Genomic DNA, 20,092 nt, shown 5'->3' with positions numbered 1-20,092 from the left:
GGGAAGGGATAAGGCGAAGTTATCCTGACCGTTCCAAGGAGGATATTCTTATATGGAACTTCATCTAAACAACCCAACTAAAAACAGAGTCCCATCAGAGGGCAGAGGGTAGAAAGAAGACTTAGTGAGCCTGATTGGGCAGACTAGCTTTGATGACCTTACCAGAAGAGAGGGAGGGGGGGATCTCTCCCTGTCCTCCAAAAACCACTCCCAATAAAGAGGAAATATAGTGAAAACATAAACCAGGTGTGGTATTGTCTGTTGATCAATTCCCATTTCCTAATTGTTTGGAACTTCAAATGACTACCATTGCCAATACTACGACTTAGATAGTTATACAACAATACTTAGATAATGAGAGGTTTTAATGGGTGTCAAAAAGGAAAATAATCAAAATGAATATTTTTGATACAAATTAATCTCATTTGAAAACTGCGGCACAACATCGTTTTGTTTCCGGCAAACATAGTTCCCCAAGTAAAAATAGACTCAGAAAGGATCAATGAAGAAACCAGAGTGATTATATAAATACATACATTGCTGCACGTGCTTAGATATTGTTGACTTTGAAGCTGGAAGATCCTGAGAAAAGAAGAAGCCACAAAGAGGAGAGAGACCTGCAAACCTGCTGAGTGCATTATCTTAGACACTGGTGGAAACCAGGTTGAAAGTAATAGAAAAGGCTGTATGCATTTTGAAGGCCTTACATCAGATGAGGGCTGAGAAAAAGAGAAAAATGAGCTGGCAGGCTACTCCGGCAATAGCTCAAGCTCTGGCAGCAGCCAGAGACAAAGAAGGAGGACAGCAAGGGAACCTGCTCTGGCTGCTATCTTTGGCCGAGTGGGATGATAACACAGACTACCAGCGACACAAGCAATGGAGAAGAAATACTTGCTGTACCATTCAAAATAATACCTTGTCAAGACTGGGAGATACTTGCTATGGCATCTGAAATAATACAGCTGAAGCAAGGGTGGAGTGGGGAATATTTGTTGGCAGAAGGAGAAAAGAAAAAAACTTGATTCTAAATCCCCGGGATTACAAAATCAAGAAGTGAGCCTGGGTGCTATATCTATGAGACTGTGTGCTAGATTAGGGCAAACTGATGAGGCCAGGGAGTCTTTTAAATATGACCTTACACAATTAGGACACCTTGAGAAACAGTGGTCCCTGTCTGTAAGTTATCATCAATCAATCAATTCTTTATCACGGGCCGAAAGCCCCATAAAAGTCCCCTTTTAAAACATAAGAGTTATACATTATAAGTTGTAATGGATTGGGCCCTACAAGTGTTCATCCTATCCTTTACCAAATAGCAGATTGGAGTCAAATGATGCACTGAGGCCTTAACATAATTTAGAACTAACCAATAGACTTGTGAAGCCTAGCGATACTCAGGAAACCTATCATAACTACAGAACTACAGCACTTTATACGAGGTATTCCCCATCCTAAGAGGCATAAACCTATCCGAACTACTGTCTCATGTTTGCTGCTGGACCTACATAATCACATGAGTTTATCCTCAGATTACTCGTGGTGGGAAACTGTGAATTCTAAACCTATGGAAGACCCTGGGGCACACTAAACCAGAAGACTGTATTTCTGACATGTGTTTGTTAGCAACGTTTGAAGACTCAATTTTTTACAAGGCGTAGCACTGGAACATTTGAATGTATCCAGTGACCATTCAGAAATCTATACCCTTGATACTTCTTTGTTGCCAGTATAAAATGTTATGACCGTGACCCCATTGCACCAGACCCTGAATGCTCTCCTTACGGGTTCCTTCTTTACCCCTGTAGTATTGAATGTAGCAATCACACCCCAGCAGGTGCAGCGTACATGGCCGGTGTTGGGGGCCTGCCCTGGACACCGGGCAGGCCCCATACACAGCTCGGGATCACCCGACCTGGTCCCTCAGTGCGGCGCTCATGCCGCAGATATATGGGTGGGGGTCACCCCCCACTCCGTATAACCGGAACGACCCACATGGCTGGGGGCAGCCAGCACACTGTGGCCCCGGCTCTGGGGGCACCAAGGCCGTGGTCGCACCAGTAGCCATGATCACATGGCGTTAGCAGCCTTCAAGGACAGCGTTTCCCAGCAGGGGCACCGTCCTCGTGCTGGTACCGCCCTCGGGCCCACAGCACGCGGTGTGGTACCCGCATGGTGCAGCAGAAAGAATGACACCGGAGTCCTTTGTTGGAGTGACTGCCAAGCCGGAAGCGGCTCGTATCTTTTATTAAGTTGGTCACGTGGCTACTGCCACGTGACCCATTACAACATCCTGGGAGCTACCATGCTCCCAGGAGGGGTGCCATGCAACATCACTCCTTTTTTTACAACAACAAAACAAAAAAACCTACACAACCACACACTAATACTTCTGTAACCACTCCACTAGTTGTTCACCCCTTTATTAACTTGGGTGAGTGGTTCTACTATCCCAAAACAAAAACACCAGTGAGAGCCCCTGGCACCACATGAAGCATTCCGCATGTGCGGGTGTGCACAACATCACATGGCCCCTCTGCCCCCACCCGGGCCATTTTAAGCAAGTCCGTGTCCGCCGTTCCGAGACTTCATGGGGATGTCAGTGATGATGTCCTTCCTCCGCCATCATGGAGTTGCAGGAGGCCAGCTTGAGTCCTCACCAATGTTCCCTTCGGACAGCCACACCAGAGTCACACAAAGAGAAAACCAGCAAAGTAGCACCTGGGGAGGCCCAGGGGACACATCGGCCAAGTCCACAGTCTGGAGGGCACCTGTGATGGGTTACTGGCACCTTGGCAGCAGGCTCCTTTGTTCCACTTCCTCTCCCTCATGGGCAGGTGTCATAAACCAAGAGGGCTGGGAAAACCGCACCTGGAGAGGGGGGGCAGGTACACTTACATCTGGGGGGGGGACCGCCACACGTGGCAGAGTTCCGAACAACAGGTCACCCATCACACTTCCTCCAACACCTGGGGCAGTTGGCAAGGAGACACTGGTGGCAGGATGTGTGGGCAACAGGCCTAAGAGGGCACACAAGCACTCGTGAGAGCTGTAACCCTCCCTGTGGAAACACCAAATTCACCACCACCGGGCCCGGGTTGTGCCTGGGGCCCTTGCTGTTACATGGCCCTTCAATTCCCTGCTGCTAGGGGGCCACAGGGCAATCAGCCATTCCTCTTCAGGGTGCCCCGGGCTTGCTTGCCCACCTGTTCATTTTGGATGTCTCCCCACTGTGCTTGATGTTGGTGTCGCTCCCTCATGATGGTAGAAGGAGCAGATGCCAGATAATGTGGGTTGGGCACCTGCTGTGCTACTGTGAGGCAGGGTACTGGTTGTGCCCCCTTATTTTTTGGTCGCTTGGGGGCTGCCTCCCACTGTTGTTCAACGTGTCCCATGTATTGTTTTTTTTTTTTCACCGCTGCAGCCCAGGGTTGTTTGGGCCACGCCCACCTCCTTTGTTCCGCCTCCCATTTCGGCCTGCATATATTTTTTTTATCTTTTGCGGGCCCAGTTGTTGTTGGGCCCGCCTCATTTTTTTTTCTTCTGCGGCGAACATCGCCCCTCTTTATTTCCGCGGCTTGTGGGTAGGGGAGGGGCAGCGCTTCCTCCTTGCGGTGCAGCCGCCAGCATGTTCCTTCTCCTCCGTGGGGAGGGGGCCGCCTTAGCTGTTTGGTGGGCTCAGCACTACCCCAGTGCTGCGGCCGACGCCGCTCATAGCTCGGGCCGCCTCATCTGTTCGGCGGCCCCCTTTTTTAGCTGACTCCATGGTTCCCTCCTCCGAGCGGGCTCTCTCCGGCTCCTGGCACTGCAGCCACACCCCCCATTGAGCACGGCCGAGGCCGCTACCGCTATGCACCTTCTTTCCGCGGCCGATGCCGCGGGGCATTTCTTCCCCTCACGGGGTCGGACAACTCCCTCATCACGGGGGAAAAGAGGGGAGGCAGATCTTCTCCTGCAGTGGTGGTGGGGGCAGAAATCCTTCCTCGTGCGGCCGAGGCCACAGTGGAGTCCTCCTCCTCCTCATGGGGTGAGCCGACCCACCCGATAAATATCACGGAGGATGCCGCCCATTCCTCCTTGGCGGCGTGCACCTCACCTCCCCCACCACGGGCAACAACCCGCATCCTCCCCCGTCGCAGGGGAAGGCCACAGTCTCCTCCTCACAGTGGGGGAAGGGAACCGCAGACAGGCCGCTGCTATCATCGCGCAGCTGCACAGCACCTTCTCGGGGGTACCAGGCGGCCCGTGTGAACATCCACGGGGCCCTGGCCCACCCCCAGTTCCATTGCCCATTCTGTGGCCGACGCCACACCTGGGCTCCAGCCCTCGTCGCCATTGTTGGGGGCCTGCCCTGGACACCGGGCAGGCCCCATACACAGGTCGGGATCACCCAATGTGGTCCCTCAGTGCGGCGCTCACGCCGTGGATACATGGTTGGGCTCACCCACCCACTCAGGATCACCGGAACGACCCACATGGCTGGGGGCACCCAGCACAATGCGGCCCCGGCTCTGGGGGCACCCAGGCCGGGGTCGCACCAGTAGCCAGGATAACATGGCGTTAGCAGCCTTCAGGGCTGGCGTTGCCCAGCAGGGGCACCGTCCTCGTGCTGGGCCCCGCCCTCGCGCCTACAGCACGCGGTGTGGCACCAGCATGGTGCAGCAGAAAGAATGACACCGGAGTCCTTTGTTGGAGTGACTGCCAAGCCGGAAGCGGCTCGCATCTTTTATTAAGTTGGTCACGTGGCTACTGCCACGTGATCCATTACAACATCCTGGGAGCTACCATGCTCCCAGGAGGTGTGCCATGCAACAGCCGGTAACGTCCCACTAGCCCGAGCCTAGGCAGGCCCGAGCGAAGTGAGGTCCTCTGCAAGGGCTGTGGGCAATTATCGGCCTGTACGCACCTCTGCTGGGTGTGATTGCTATTCGCACCCTGGAAGACGCCAGTCTCCAGAGGAAAAAAAGACTGCTGCCGCTATCGGAAAAGGGAATAAGGCCATTTTCCATTTCCATGGCGTTGGCCAGGCGTGTGAGGAGTGCTGGGACAGGAGCACAAAACCCCATCCAGCAGGTAAGTGGGGAGGGGGGACGAGGTGGGAAGGGGTTTGTTTTGTTTTGGGGCGACAACAGGGAGAGGCTCCTTGTTTCCTACCATATTAAAAAAAGATGCGCCACCCAGGGATGGGCCTCAGTTGGCTGGAAACAGCTGGTGAGGCACTGTGTATTCTCGCTGCTGTTCCAGCCACCTGATTGGCTGAGCGCCCTTCCCCAAGTGCGAATATTAAATTCCCTTGCGTCTGGTTCTACTTCCTGCTTCCATTGATTGTGTCTCCTCAATCTATGTTATGTATGCACTTTTCAATCCCAATTTCTTGTGATATAGATCGTGGTTAGCGATGTATATAACATTTTTACTGTATGCATGCTAGTGTACACACACAATTTGACATTTCTCCATGTACCTACTCAATCACCATTATCTGCTGTAACACACGCCGAATGGAAATTGTGCTACTATTTCTGTGTTTGTTTATTGTAATCTATTAAATACCAATACATTTTTGTCAAAAACAAAAAAAAACAGCATTATGAACGTACTTAAATCAGCTGCTCCGTCCTCGAGGTGCTTTCTCCTAATTGGACCATAAGAGATAGTATGAGTGGGCGCAGCATTCCTTTTCGCTCTGGCCATCCTGCTGTGATTGGTGCAATTCTGGAAAGCAAACAGCGTCCAAATATCATTAGCATCTAAGGTATTGGAAGGCAAACAACACAAAATGCATTCAATGTGAGGCCTGATAACATTGGAGGTTACACCAACCGTGACGTAACAATGATACCGACACTTGTAATGTGAGCTAATGCGATAGATACATGGGTCATGGCATCATCATGTACCCAATTACATATATTCTGGTGCCAGAAATGTGAGACTTTCAGGTTTGGTGTCCAGGTCTGTTGCACCACTTATTGATTCATGACATGATTGTTCTTAATGTATTTTGAAGTGCACGCTAAAGTGAAAACCTTCCCATAAAATAAGGAGCATGGTAATGAAGTTATTTGTATTTTATTTGGGATTTATATGGTGCCTTAAGCCAAAGCGCTGTACATAAAATCATGAAAAGAGTACGATAAAAAATGGAAAATGCAAGTAAGATGGGGCAATCAGCTTTGTCAATCAGAATGAAGAAGATAGGACTTCAGTGATACACGGAATAGAGAATATAGAGAAATGGAACGAAGAGAAAGTGGGAGGGCATTCTAGTACAAAGGAGCCAACAAAGAAAAAGAACAGAAACCTGATTGAGCACAGGGAGGACGAGACAAGAGGAAGAAATTGAGTGCAACAGCGGAGAGGACGAGATGGAGAATACAATGAAACAAGGAAAGAAAGTTAGATAGGTGCAAAGCCATATAGAGATTTAAAGACAAGGCACAGAAAGTTAAATTTAAGTTGGGACTGAAATGGGCACCTGTCAAGAATAAGAAGAGATGAGGCAATAGAGTCACGAGGAACAAGAAGCTACAGAAGACGAATGGAGGCATTAAACACAGATTTCAGACGGGCAAGGCGGGTGAGAGCAAGACCAAAGAGAGAAGCAGAAGAATAGAAAAGTTGTGAGAAAATTAGTGAGGAAATCAGCAGTTAAGAAGCATCAAAAGTCAAAAATGACGAGCTGTACGAATATTATATAGTTGAAAGTGACAGGCGCATGAGGATACAGAGATGTGATACTTAAAGGATAGATCAGAGTCTAGAAAAAATCTGAGGTTGCGATCTGTGGGAGAAATAGGAAGCTGAGATGGAGGAAATGAAATAAAGGAAGGAGGAAGAGGAGACAGAATTATATTAGCTGGGAAGAAAAGTACCTTAGTTTTTGCAGAATTTAACACAAGAAAATGCTCCGACATCCAGGAGTTGATGGCTGATAAGCATGTAGAAAGTTTATTATGAACTTCAGAAGTAAAGGATGGGAAGGACAGAAAGAGCTGTGTGTCGTCCGCATAGAAATGGTGAGACCAAAAGATGAAATAAGTTCAACCAATGGAGAGGTATAGCGAGAAAAGAGAAAGGGACGAGAACTGAGCCTTGAGGGACAACATGGACAAGTGGGAGTTTGTCAGAGATGATGACCCAGACCAGGAGACCGAGAATGTCCTTTGGGACAGGTATGACCTGAGCCACGAAAGAATTATGAATTCCCTGTATGACCTATTATAATCTGGTGCCTAGAAATCCGATAAATATCAATACGTCTTCACCGTCTGTTTTTGAACTGTGGAAATTACTCAGGCAGATCTAGGTAATTTTGCCCATTATGGAAATTATTAACAGTGGCCAGTTTTATTGACAGTGCCCCATTTTAAAAGCCATTTTAAAAGCCCACACTGTCGAATCAGCAACTTTCTTGACATGTATCATGCTGTGTATGTAGTATAAGAGGTAGCTTTTGGGACTGTGATACACTGCACATTGTAATGCTACCCCTTATGGAACCCCAAAGCTTCATTTAAACGTACAGTCCATTCCATTGGGAGACAAGGCCTTCCACCCTTCCCGCACTTTGCAACCCCTCATTCAGACAGGGGTCACCACAGGAATAAGTGCTGTTAATAGAAATACCTGCCTGTGTTCTATTGTAATCATTGGAATTTTTTCTAATAATTTGCCTTTAGACAATAACCCAATTTTTTTCGGCAATTTGGTTGAAGCCTTGCCATGGCGCTGCGGCCCACAGATCTTAAGTGTGTATCAATACAACCTTTAAAGTAACAATGCCACAGAAGGCAGCTACCTATACTACTGCAGTGCTTTGCAGGTGGGCCTACTAGCTATACAGTAATAAAGGTTTCATGCATTAGAATGGCCTGATCCCCCTTGCTTAGAGGTAAGCGAGTAAGGCGCATCTATTTTTGCGGACATTCATATTTGCATCTACAAGAATAAGTAGCAATGTTCTGACCCTTGTCCTTCAAAAAGATGTGGGTGCTGAGTCTTTGGTAATTTGTGTTATGTTACAAGTATTTGTATTGTACACACCTATTGGGGTTATGACGTTGTAGCTATAAAGGCTGTCTGGCATATGTATTTCTCTGCAGCTCTCACTTCGTCATGATGCAGAGACCTGAACCTGAGTAAAGGAGATTTGCAGTAGTGTATCTGTTGTGAGTAGTTCCTTGACAGTCTGCTTGTTGGACATTTAAGTGAAGGAGAGATGCCCTAATCTGACTTTTTGTTCAATGCATGCACTGCTAATCTCCATGATGTGCTTGTAGGCCATTGTGGACTCTGTGAGTTGGCCTCCTATGTGTTACTCTTGTTGCTTATACTTTGTCTCTGCTGTTTAGTTTTTTTCTCCAACAGAGAAGAAAACTGGATAGTGTGTCAGATGAGTTCCATGTTCCATAAATGCCAAATGATTGCCCATTACCTGTGTATCCTGAAAGGTGTATGTAAATTCCAGGATGATGCTGATGTTGAAATGTTGTGACTAGAGTGACCGTTGGTTTTGGCTCTGTTATAGATGCATTACTGGGGTTTAACAGCCTGATCGTACAATCTGTTTTACTGTTACTGCTGTTGGTGGGCAATATGCCATCTGATTAGCCTTGACATTGTGATGGGTGTGTGATAAGGTGGTGTAACAACTTGATTTGCGTGTTCTGTTTTTAGGTTATGTACTGTTGACGAGTGATAAATTGCCATTTGTACTGCCTTAGGCACTGTATAGGGTGCATGAGCTATTTGTGTTTGTGCTCTGGTGCATGCTCTTGTGTTGGCAATTTTGAGTTAGGGTTATGCCGGATACTGACTCTCCAGTGCTTTGTTGGGTCATATATTTGCAGCAGGTGCTCTGTTTTCGATGAGTACGGGAAAGGAGCCATATTTACTGTGCTCTAACACCTTGACATTTTGGTTCTGACGTTGGGGCTATTAGAATCTGTATCCTGTGAGGAACCTGAGGGTGTTCTCACAACTACTCCCTGTCAGGTATTGGCAACATTCAACCGTGTTGGGCCGCAATAAGGATAAAGCTGTTACTAAACGTGGGTGTACTGACTCTCGTGTATGCAAAGGATCCGTGGTTACTGTTCCTTTAAGACTTCGGCTGCCGGGAGCTTGGAGGTTGGCATGGAAACGTTGGCGTCCTGCCGGTACTTCCTGGTTTCACCTAGCACGCTGAGGAGCATTGCACACATCATGTGACCGCTTATTTAAGCCCCGCCTTTACATCATCCCGGCGCTTCAGAATCTTGTATTCCGACGGCGTTGCCTTTGTCCCTAGTATTCTTGCTTCTGTCCCTTGTTTCCCCTGTTTCTTTGGCTCTCCCATTGTTGACCTGGACTGCTCTATGGCTTGCTTTTGGAATCCCCGTCATTCTGTTGATCTTTCTGGCCTTGTCGACCACAGACCGCTATTGGAATTGCCTCGCCTTGCCCCTTGTACTTTTGCTGCCCGCATTGCTGCTCGACCACGGACCGCTATTGGAATTGCCTCGCCTTGCCCCTTGTACTTTTGCTGCCCGCTTTGCTGCTCGACCACGGAACGTTTTGGATTGCTAAATCACTCGCCCTGTTTACGGCGGAACCCTCACGAACCTCCGACTCTGCCGTTGCACGCATCCTTTCTTGGACTCTGCTGCCTGTTTTGGAATACTTCATGACTTTGGATTGCTAGAGTGTTCTTGCACACTCCGGTACACGGACTAGAGACTGCCTTGGTGTACCAATTAGGCATCCGCGTGCCGTCGGGTTAGGTTTGTGGATTTTGGACCTTTTAAGAGCCTTTTGAATTTCCTCTTGTTCCTCTTGTTTATTCATCTGGTGTACTCTGTTTGTGTCTGGACTGCCTCGAAGTTACTTACCCGGTTTCTACAGCCTTCCGGTGTCTCGCGATACTGAACAGGTTAGTGATTGGTTTTGTTCTTGTTAATCAAGTACTGCTACGAATTGCATTGTTCTTATCATTGCTCTTCTTGCAGTTGCCTGGGGTCTTCACCTGTGCTCCTGGGATACATCTTGTCGCAGTATCCTGTTCCCTGTTGTTCAGGGTTCGTCGTTGGTACTCCATCTTTTCGCCAATCCACTGTTCTGGTTGTTCAGTTCATCAACCAGTTTGGTAGATTGGCTAGAAGAATTCCTCGGCTACACTACGAGGGCAAGAGCGCGTCTGACACTCCCCTTGGATCTTCTATACAGTTGGCCTGGGAAAGTCCATCACTTTTGGATAAATGAGGAGGACCACCTGGATGGAGGGTCCCTGGGGATTGGAAGTGGGATGCCCTTAGGTAAGACACAGTATTCCACATCCTCCTTTCAGGAAGCAACCCCTATCCCACAAGTGGCTATAGGTTATTGTTCACCATGTACCCTGGTCTCTGAGAAGGGCATGCGATATTATCAGCCCAGACATGTTAGAAAAGAGGAGCAGAAGGATGGAGGATGAGTACCTTGGGACAAAACACAGTATCCTCCTTATTCTACTAACAACCTACCAAACCCTCCCACGAACTTTATGGGTCATTATAAGGCAGTTCCGTGTTATTTCCCTCTTGGGGTACCCAACAGTACCGAGAGTTATGAAAATGACACACTTCCCCACTCTAGTTCTGAGAAGAGGAAGAAGCAACTGAGAGTAATAGACACCACTTACGGTCACCACTTTGGTAGTGGAACAAAGAAGATGCATGAAGGTCAGGCATGTCCTTATAATCAGAGTCAGGCAGCTTTAATTAATGGAATAGAGCTGCAGTCCATTAATGGAACACAGGTGTATAAGAGGTGGACTACAGAAGCACAAGAAGAAGAACAGCAGCTGGGGAAGAGTGAGACACAACAGAAGGAGCTGTGCGGGAGCGCGAGAAGCTAAGATGCCAACCAAGATCCCGGGAGTCATGCAGGTGGGACTTTGAAAGGGAAGGCGGGCAGCAGGCGCTGCTGTGTAGCAGAGGCAGAGCTGCACACGAGAGCCAGCGTGTGCTGAACGAAGCACCCGGCAAACAGGTTTTCCCGATTGGGGAGAGGCCGCCCAGATAAGCTTCCGGGTCCTGTAACTGTGAGGGACACTGTAACCACCCGGGCGCTCCAAGGTACAGTAAATACAATAGAGGTCCACAACAATAAGCAAAGGTGCCTTCATTGAATACCGAATTGAATGAAACAAGCAAAGCTGCCTTTATTAAATACTGATTTGAATGAAACAAGCAAAACTGCACCTATTAAATACTGCATTGAATGAAACAAGTAAAGATGTGTTTATTGAACACTGAATTGAATAAAACAAGCTAAGTTGCATTTGTTAAAAAAAGCAACGACTATTACATTGAACATCAAACTGTTGAATTGAAAGAAAATAGGAAACTAAGTTGAATCAAGGATTCTAACTGCAGAGTTGAATTCAAGGCTGAGCAAGAGCTTGTTGTGGAAATGCATTTGAGAAACCACTTGTTTAGTCAAGTTGTAGAGCTACATTTAAGAAACTACTGGTTTAGCTGAATATTGAACTATTCAAAGAGACCCTGAAGTCCTGGTTGGGTAACCTGTAATGGGTGGACCGTATGGGCTAACAACTGCGCCAAGACCAGAGAACCCCTATAAACTAACAAGAAAGCTTGCTGTTGTATTGAAGGAAAGCTACCATTGGTGTTTGGCAGACTTGGGGAAGGGAGTCCCAAACTGTAGAGAATTGTTGAAACACAGTCTAAAGAACAAAGGTTCAAGATCCTTCATTTTGTGACATCCTTTGACATTGAACTTGGGGAAGGGATGTCTCAGACGTGCTGCACTGGAACTATATTGAACTTGGGGAAGGGCATCCTGACATTTACAAAAGTGTAGGACTGTATTACTTCAAGTCCAACAGAAGGTAAATTGAACATTGTGATAAACTGGTTGACATTTGGGGAAAAGAGGCTGAAAAATATGCCAGAGCTGGAAATAGCTCTGAACTTTACTTTTGGAACACTGCTTAGTTTATGGTTGAGACCCCTACACATGGTTGTGTCTCAGTTGTGAGGGCAAACATAGGTTTTGGACACAGCAGACTTTTCAGTTGAACCTAATGACACAGACGTTACTTAGTTTCTTTAGGTAGGGAAATCCCACCTTAGCATAGGGCAAGTATGTCCCTACTCCATCCTGACATTTCCTATAATAATAGCGTTTTTATACATTGAATCTGTTGTCTGTGTCTCCTTCCACTATGCCAACCTCACAATCCCTCTTTGCACTGTGTGGGTTCAATGGGAAAGTGTTATTGATGTATTTAGTGTGTTCTTCTCTAGTAGCTGCATTAGGTGAAATAGTATGTCCCATGCTGCTTCTTCAGTGCTTGGTTGTGTTTATGTAGCAGGTATTTTGATTGAGATTATTACCGTTTAGGGGTGACACGTTGCCATCTGCATGGGCTTTGGTGCTGCATTGGTTGTATTGCCTCACTGCATTTAGTGATGAGTTTGTAGCTTCGGTATTTAAAAACCAAACAGTTTTAAAAATGTAAAGTGTTTGTAATTGTAGGTATGTGTCATGTCCTGTGGGTCAGGTCCTTGGAATCTGGGAATTAGGGCGTCAGTGGTGGTCAGGGCACCAGTGGGGGCCCTTAGAGTGAGTGGGTCGTTTGCACCCAAGCCCATTTGGGGAAAATAATGATCATGACCTGGTAGAGGTTTTTCTTGTTGGGGAGTTCTGAAACGTGTTGTGAGAATGCGAAAGAGTGTTGGCCTATTTACTTTTATCTTAATTCCCTTAATTACAGTTTCCCTTCAGGGACTTGGTGTCCACCCAACTCAGGTTTGAGGAGTAAATACTGGGAACCTGTAGGGTTAGAATCTCCAGTCAAGAGAAATGTTTGACACTTTCTATTAACTGCTTTTCATTTTGTATCTGTCCTGAAGGTCAGGTCCCTGTATGGAGTCTCTGAATATCGGGCCTAAACTCTGAACTTCAATTCCTGTGTCGTCCAGAGTCTTTCGCTACCGATGTGTCCAAAGTAGCATTTAGGCTAGCTTACATTCTGGAGGAAGCAGCATTCTGGGGTTCAGTCCTGTTGGTGGCAAAGGAAGTCCTAGTGTTGATGAATTAAGCTAATTTCTAAACTGCCTTCAAGAAGATGTTTGACTGGAAAGAGGTCTCCCAAGAGGTTGATGGAGAATTATTCAATTTCAGGCCAGGGAGCGTGGATCTAGTAGGTTAACTTATCCACTTTAATTCTTTAGCTCTGGAAAACAGGTTGCCAGCAGAGAATTGGGCCTCCCTGTTCTATTGTGGGCTGAGGAATCAGTGGAAAGATTCTTTGGTGGTTGTTGTTGATAGACTTTCTTGTTTGCGAAGCCTTTATTGGTTTCGTTATGTAGTCAGTTTTCAGGTTGGGAGAGCAAAGGTCAGAGCGTAAGTGGGGTTCCCAGTAGTGAGGCCAGTTTCTAAATTGGAGAGACATACAGAGGAGTTAAACAATGGAGACTTTAGACCTCAAAGGAAGTCAGAAAGTGGGCATGCTCCCTTTGCCCAAGAGGACATAGAAAAAACGGAGAAGCGATAACCGCTGTGTATGTGGCAACAAGGTCAATGATTGCCAAAGGTGACTGCAGAAGTTCTAGCCCGCAACCCTTATGTCTCAGCAAGTCACCAATACCTACAGTTGGCTATCCTGCACATTATTCTAAATATATCCTTGTTTTTCTAAGGTGAGTGTTTATGTTGTGGAACGATAGATATAGACTTTGGAGCCACTAGAAACGTCATTGATTGGGGGTTTGCTAAGGCAGTGGGCATTCCCTACTGTTAAGGGCTCTGGCAGGGTCAGGCCCATGGGGTCAATCAGCATGCTTGAACATACAACACACAGAGACATGCTGGTGATTAACTGGCACACGTGCGGCCGTGCGCACCTTTTATAACTTGATGACACATGTCCCAAATGTCCCTACACACGTGACTTTAGCACGAACCCAGGAGTCACAACATCCCATGCCAAGGGTATCAAGCAAAACACAACATTGTACACTGACCATTAAACTTATTAACCATATACATTTGCATTTGGACCGGAATGTGGACCATAAATCGGTAACAAGACTATTTGGGGCACTGAGGGTCAGCAGTGCATATGGGCACACTTTATTAGTCCACTGATGCATTGTGGCGAAAGTAGGAAAAGCCAAACTTGGATATGCTGGGGGCCACATCTGTTGCAGGATGTCTGTGGTTTTCTTACACCATTCGTGAGCACCCTAGCCGCATGAGCACCTTCCTCCCGGAAGGCTGTAACCCGGTGTGGTAGGGGCCAGGACAAATGGTGGCCCGGGTCCTTTCCCCCAGGTGGGCAGCAATGATTTGAATGTGGCTGCAGGGCCGCTCCTTTTTTCTCTTCTGCCGGGGCACCTAGTCTCTGGCTTCATACCATGACGGAGACCACGCTGCTGTCTAACTCCCCCAGGCAGGAGTTAAATCCACCTGATGCAGCGTAGGCAGCGCCTCCTCTCCTCCAGTGGGAAACTTGCTGGGGAGGTGGGCCATCTTACCCTGGGGCCACGGAGACCGCTCTCACTCACTCACCCCCGCTTCCTGGCAGGAATTTTTCTTCACTGTGTGCGGCATCACATCTCTTTTCACTCCATACCACTTTCTTCCCCTGCCATTCCGGAGTCACCAGTGTTTGCAGGAGGATGCACTCCCCCCAGGTGCTGTGATATGTTCATTACTGCAGCAGGAGCCCTGCGAGTCCCGTTTGGCTGCAGCTCATGTGCTGCACAGACTATTGCTCCCGTAGGTGGGAGTTTCCTTTTAATTTTGCATTTTGCAGCGGCCCGAGCCACTCGACTCCAAGACTCCCCATGTGGGAGCGGTTGGCTGCGGCCGACGGCCACGCCATTTGTCTCCCCCAGGCAGGCGGCAAGGAAGGCTGCAGGACGTCCAAGCAGCGCCATGGTCTCTCTCCACTATGGGAGTACGCTCATCATATCTCAGCAGACCGTGCTGTACGGCCCAGGGCTCCCCATGTGGGAGCCCGACTGTGCACGCCAGGGTCGCCGGCGGCAGCGTGAGGTCCGACCAACTATGGCAGCAGCTGACCAGGCCACGCCGAAAGGGATTGTAGGCCCGATGTGCTGTGCCCAGTCCCCATGTGGGAGTGCACTTTGCCACACCCCAGCGGTGCCGCGGGGACAGGCTGCATCCTCTTCACCGTGATCGGCATACAGCCATATGCCATTCCCATCACAAGTTGTTAAGGGCTCCGGCAGGGCTGGAACCTGGAGTCAATCAGCATGCTTGAAAACGCAACACACAGAAACATGCTGGTGATTTACTGGCGCCCAGCCGACTGTGCGCGCCTTTTATTGACTTGATGACACGTGTCCCACATGTCCCTACACACGTGACTTTAGCACGAGCCCAGGAAGGGCCTAAGTCACAACACCTACCATATGAAGGGGCAAACTGTGCCAGTGCTATCACTAGATGGTACCCAACTCTTTTCTCGGCCAATCTGGGCCAATCACACTTGAAACCTTCACCTTAGGGTTGGAGGTGTTATGGGAGCTTAGGGCGGAGATAGTATTCAAGTGGATTGATGCTTCTCATTTGTGGGTAATTCTGGCATCCTATGGTTAACCTTGCATGATCCCAGCATAGATTAGGCTAACAGGACCATTGAATTCAAATCCATGTCCTGCTTGGAATGCTGTTTGGCAGCAAGGGTGAGAGGAAGTCAATACACCAAGAAGCTGAAGCAGGAGTCTAATTGGCAGAAGGTTCCGAATTCCATCACTGCCACAGTGCTATTGTAGGGGAACTTCCTACCTGCCATCTTGATTTCACAATACCGTCCTTATAATAGCAAGATTGAGCTGGAAGTCGGAGCCCCCATACAGTGTACCAGAATCTATGCATTTACAGGGAAAGGATATGTGTATTTGAAGAACCAGCTGGAGGAGAGACTTGTCAAGAGATGTATCAGAAAGTCTCAATCCCCAGCAGCGTGCCCTTGTTCTTTGTGCCCAGGAAGGGCAGTACCTTAAAGGGCCTGCATACACTATCGCCCACTTGATAAAATTACCATCAAGAATCGCTACCCTCCTCCACTAATTTTCCCCAATGTTGGGTCAAATTCAAAGTGCCAACTGGTTCACCAAGCAGAATTTATGTAGCGCATATCTCCTGGTCCACATTCGGGAGGTGAATGAGTAGAAGACGCCATTCAGAACCAGGTTTGGGCTCTATAAATATCAAATAATCCCTTTTGGTTTTTCTTATGCTTTAGCTGCCTTTTAGTTCTTCATCGGTGAGGCCCTTCAGGAGTTTCTGGATGTGTTCAGATTGGTCTATTTAGACAATATCCTCATCTACTCTCAAGACCTCATTCAACACCAGGGTGAGGTTAGGCAGTGTCAGGACAGCTCTGTGTCTAAACAGACAATCATACTCAAACTTAAAGCGCAATAAGGGTTTATTTGGGATTGGTGTACAGGATGAGGCCAAAGTAAGAAAGGGGGTAGTGAAAGTAACTAAAAAGTCTATCTCTCCGTCACTCGGCTTTCATTTGCAGAGGTCTCTCTTTGGGTCTTCCCAGTGTGGTTATAAAGGGGTTCTTGGACCCTATTTAGGGAACTCCAAACAATTGCATTTGGGCTGCTTGAAGGAAGCGTCACAGTTTCTCATGGAGAGGGATTTGCAACAGGCTGGGTTGATTGCCTCCTTAGGATTCTGGCTTACCACATAGAATTCCCATGCTTTACCTGGTTGTGGTCACAACTCTTCCTATCACCTCTCTATGATAATTTCCCTCCTTGGTGCTTCGTCACTCGCCCATTCCTCTTCCCAGCTCTACTGTCTGGTGCAATGACCAGACTGTCCCTCTCATACCTCCTGATGCTGTCTGTGTACCTGGCTTTCTCTAAAGTCTTCTCTGACTAAATAGCTCACCCAGTCGCCCCATCTCCCACCTTCCCCATCTTATATATCTCAACTGCCTCTGGTTCCAGCTCCTTCACCCTTCTTCTCTCCACATCCTCCCTCTTAAGCTCATTCCACTCCTCATCTTCTGGCTTCAAACTTCTCTCACTTTTTCCTTCTCTAGCTCATTATTAATCTCCTTGTATGAAAATAAAGTGCTCACCTGCTCAACCTCCCAAATAACCCCCTCTACTTCATTCTCATCGTCCACCTCTGGTAGGTCTTCATCACTCAACACTGTACCACTCTCCTCCTCAATCTCCTGGGTATCTGCTCTGATTATTTTCTTACTGTCTCCACCTTCCATTTCACATATCAGTTGCCTCACAAACATGGTACCTTCTTTTAAACAACTGATCATCTCTTCCTACCTACTCCTCCTCCATCTCTAACTCTTCTTCACTCCTCTGAGCTCCACCTCCTCCTGTCTGTATGGGTTTTCCAGTCTTCCCTTCTTGAGTGTCTTCCCTGACCACAGCTTTGGTACTTTCCTCCTCCCCTCCTTAGTCTCTCCCCTGTTATCTCCTTATGACTGCCCTCCTCCACCACCTTGCAGTCTCCTTCTACTACTCCAGTGGGCTCTACGCCTTATTCTCCTGTAGCCCTCCTTCAACTATCTAATCAATACATCTCCTACCCCCTCCACCAGGTCACCAATCTTCTGTTGCTTTTCCCAACTTCCTCCTTCAACATCTCAACATCCTCTAGCAACCTCCTGACGTTCTCCTTGACTCCTTCTCTGCAAAATTCTCCAATCGCCTTCAACCACAAGAAATCTTCGATTTTTCTCCTTTATATGTTTCCCAGCAACCTCCAGACACAACAGCTTAGATTTTATGAACACCTCTCCTTGCTCTTTCCCCATCTCCTCCAATGTAACATTAACTTGCACCTCTCATTCTCACCAGTATCCACCAGGGCAATTGTCCCCTCTTCCATTCCAGCTCTTCCTCATCTGTATCCTTCTCCAGACTCCTTCTGGCTTCCTCTGAACTCCTTCCACTTTATTATAGCTGGTTTTTAAGAAGTTGCCTGACAACCACCCATATACCAAATGAGAAGATGAAATCATTACTGATGCTGGGTTTTGTCATGTTTACCCAGGGGATGGAGATGGACTCACAGACGGTTCAAGCCATCTGAAACTGGCCAACTGTGTTTTGTGTTAAAGAAAGAAAAGGTTTCTAGAATTTGCTAACTTTTATCAGTGGTTCATTAAGGATTTTTCCCAGCTTGTGAGTGTGGTTAATAAACTATTGAGGGGTGGGGTAAAGTTTGCTTGAACTCCTGAGGCCAACAGGGCTTTCCAAAGGTTTACTGTCCGGACCAGTATCCTTTCACCTAATGTCACTCACTCCTACCTTATGGAGGCGGATACTTCAAACTTAGCTCTTGGAGCGGTACTTTCCCAATGACACCAGGAAACAGGGCAGCTCTATCCCATGGCCTTTTTTTCCAAGAATCTGTCAACAGCTGAAATAGTATATTATCTCTGACCAAGAGATCCTGGCTATCAAGTCAGCAATTGAGGAATAGAATCATTATCTAAAGTGTCACAGTTTCTCATGGAGAGGGATGTGCGACAGGCTGGGTTGATTGCCTCCTGAGGATTCTGGCTTACCAAATAGAACTCCCATGCTTTACCTGATTCTGGTCACACCTCTTCCTATCACCTCTCTGTGATAAATTCCCTCCTTGGTGCTTTATCACCATTTCATTCCTCTTTCCGTCTCTACTGTCTGGTGCAATGACCAGACATGTCCTCTCATTCCTCCTGATGCTGTCTGGGTACCTTTCATTCTCTAAAGCCTTCTCTGACTATATAGCGCACCCAGTCGCCCCGTCTCCCACCTTCCCCATCTTGTATATTTCAACTGGCTCTGGTTACAGATCCTTCACCCTTCTTCTCTCCTTATCCTCCCTCTTAAGCTCGTTCCAGTCCCCATCTTCTGGCTTCAAACTTCTCTCACTTTTTCCTCCTCTAGCTCATTATTCATCTCCTTTTCTGGAAACACGGTGCTCACCTGCATATACTCCCAAATAACCCCCTCTACTTCATTCTCATCTTCCACCTCTGGTAGGTCTTCTTCACTCACCACTGTACCACTCTCCTCCTGAAACTCCTGGGTATCTCCTCTGATTACTTACGTAATGTCTCCACCTTCCATTTCTCATATAAGTTCCCCCACAAACCTGTTATCTTTATTTAAATGACTGTTCATCTCTTCCTAGATACTCCTCCTCAGTCTTTACCTCTGTTTCACTCCTCTGAGCTTCACCCCCTCCTGCCTGTATGGGATTTCCAGTCTTCACTTCCTCAGTGTCTTACCTGACCACCGCTTTGGTACTTTCCTCCTCCCACTCAGTCTCTCCCCTGTAATCTCTGTATGACTCCCCTCCTCCACCACCTTTCTCTCTCCTTCTACTACTCCCCTGAGCTCTACTCCTTATTCTCCTGTAGCCCTCCTTCAACAACCTCCATCAATAAATCTCCTACCCCCTACACCAAGTCACCAATCCTCTCCTGCTTTTTCCAAACTTCCTCCTTCAACTTCTCAACATCCTCTAGCAACCTCCTGACCTTTCCTTGACGCAGAATCCTCCAATCGCCGTCAATAAGAAGAAATCTTCAATTATTTCCTTTATATTTTCCCCACCAACCTCCTGACACACCTTAGATTTTATGAACACCTGTCCTTGCTTTTTCTTCACCTCCTCCAATGTAACTTTAACTTCTCATTCTCATCACTATGCACCAGGGGTGTTGCCCCCTCTTGCCTTCCAGCTCTTCCTCTTCTGTCTCTTTCTCCAGACACTCTGGCTTCTTCCGCACTCCTCCCACTTTATTATAGCTGTTTTTTTCTGAAGTTGCCTGACAACCACCCATATACCAAACTTGAGAAGATGAAATCATCACTGATGCTGGTGTTTGTCATGTTTACCCATGAGATGGAGATGGACTCACATTAAGGATTTTTCCCATCTAGTGAGTATGATTAATAAACTATTGAGGGGTGGGGTAAAGTTGCTTGGACTCCTGAGGCCAAAAGTGCTTTCCAAAGGTTTACTGTCCGGACAAGTACTCTTTCACCTAATGTCACTCACTCCTACTTTATGGAGGCAGATACTTCAAACTTTC

General features: G+C 47.5%; 1 protein-coding gene across 1 annotated transcript in view; it reads right to left on the bottom strand.

The window, feature by feature from the left end:
- Positions 1 to 20,092, bottom strand: part of LOC138453673 (alpha-tectorin-like) — a 412,421-nt gene that overhangs the window by 114,033 nt on the left and 278,296 nt on the right. The window contains exon 8 of the mRNA XM_069606719.1: positions 5,598 to 5,712. Within this exon, the coding sequence (XP_069462820.1) occupies positions 5,598 to 5,712 (115 nt within the window). The remainder of the gene's footprint in view (positions 1 to 5,597; positions 5,713 to 20,092) is intronic.

The sequence above is a fragment of the Ambystoma mexicanum genome, chromosome 4p, assembly GCF_040938575.1.
Source record: "Ambystoma mexicanum isolate Mex_15411 chromosome 4p, UKY_AmexF1_1, whole genome shotgun sequence".
Lineage (NCBI taxonomy): Eukaryota > Metazoa > Chordata > Amphibia > Caudata > Ambystomatidae > Ambystoma > Ambystoma mexicanum.
This window is presented reverse-complemented; position numbering and strand designations above follow the sequence as displayed.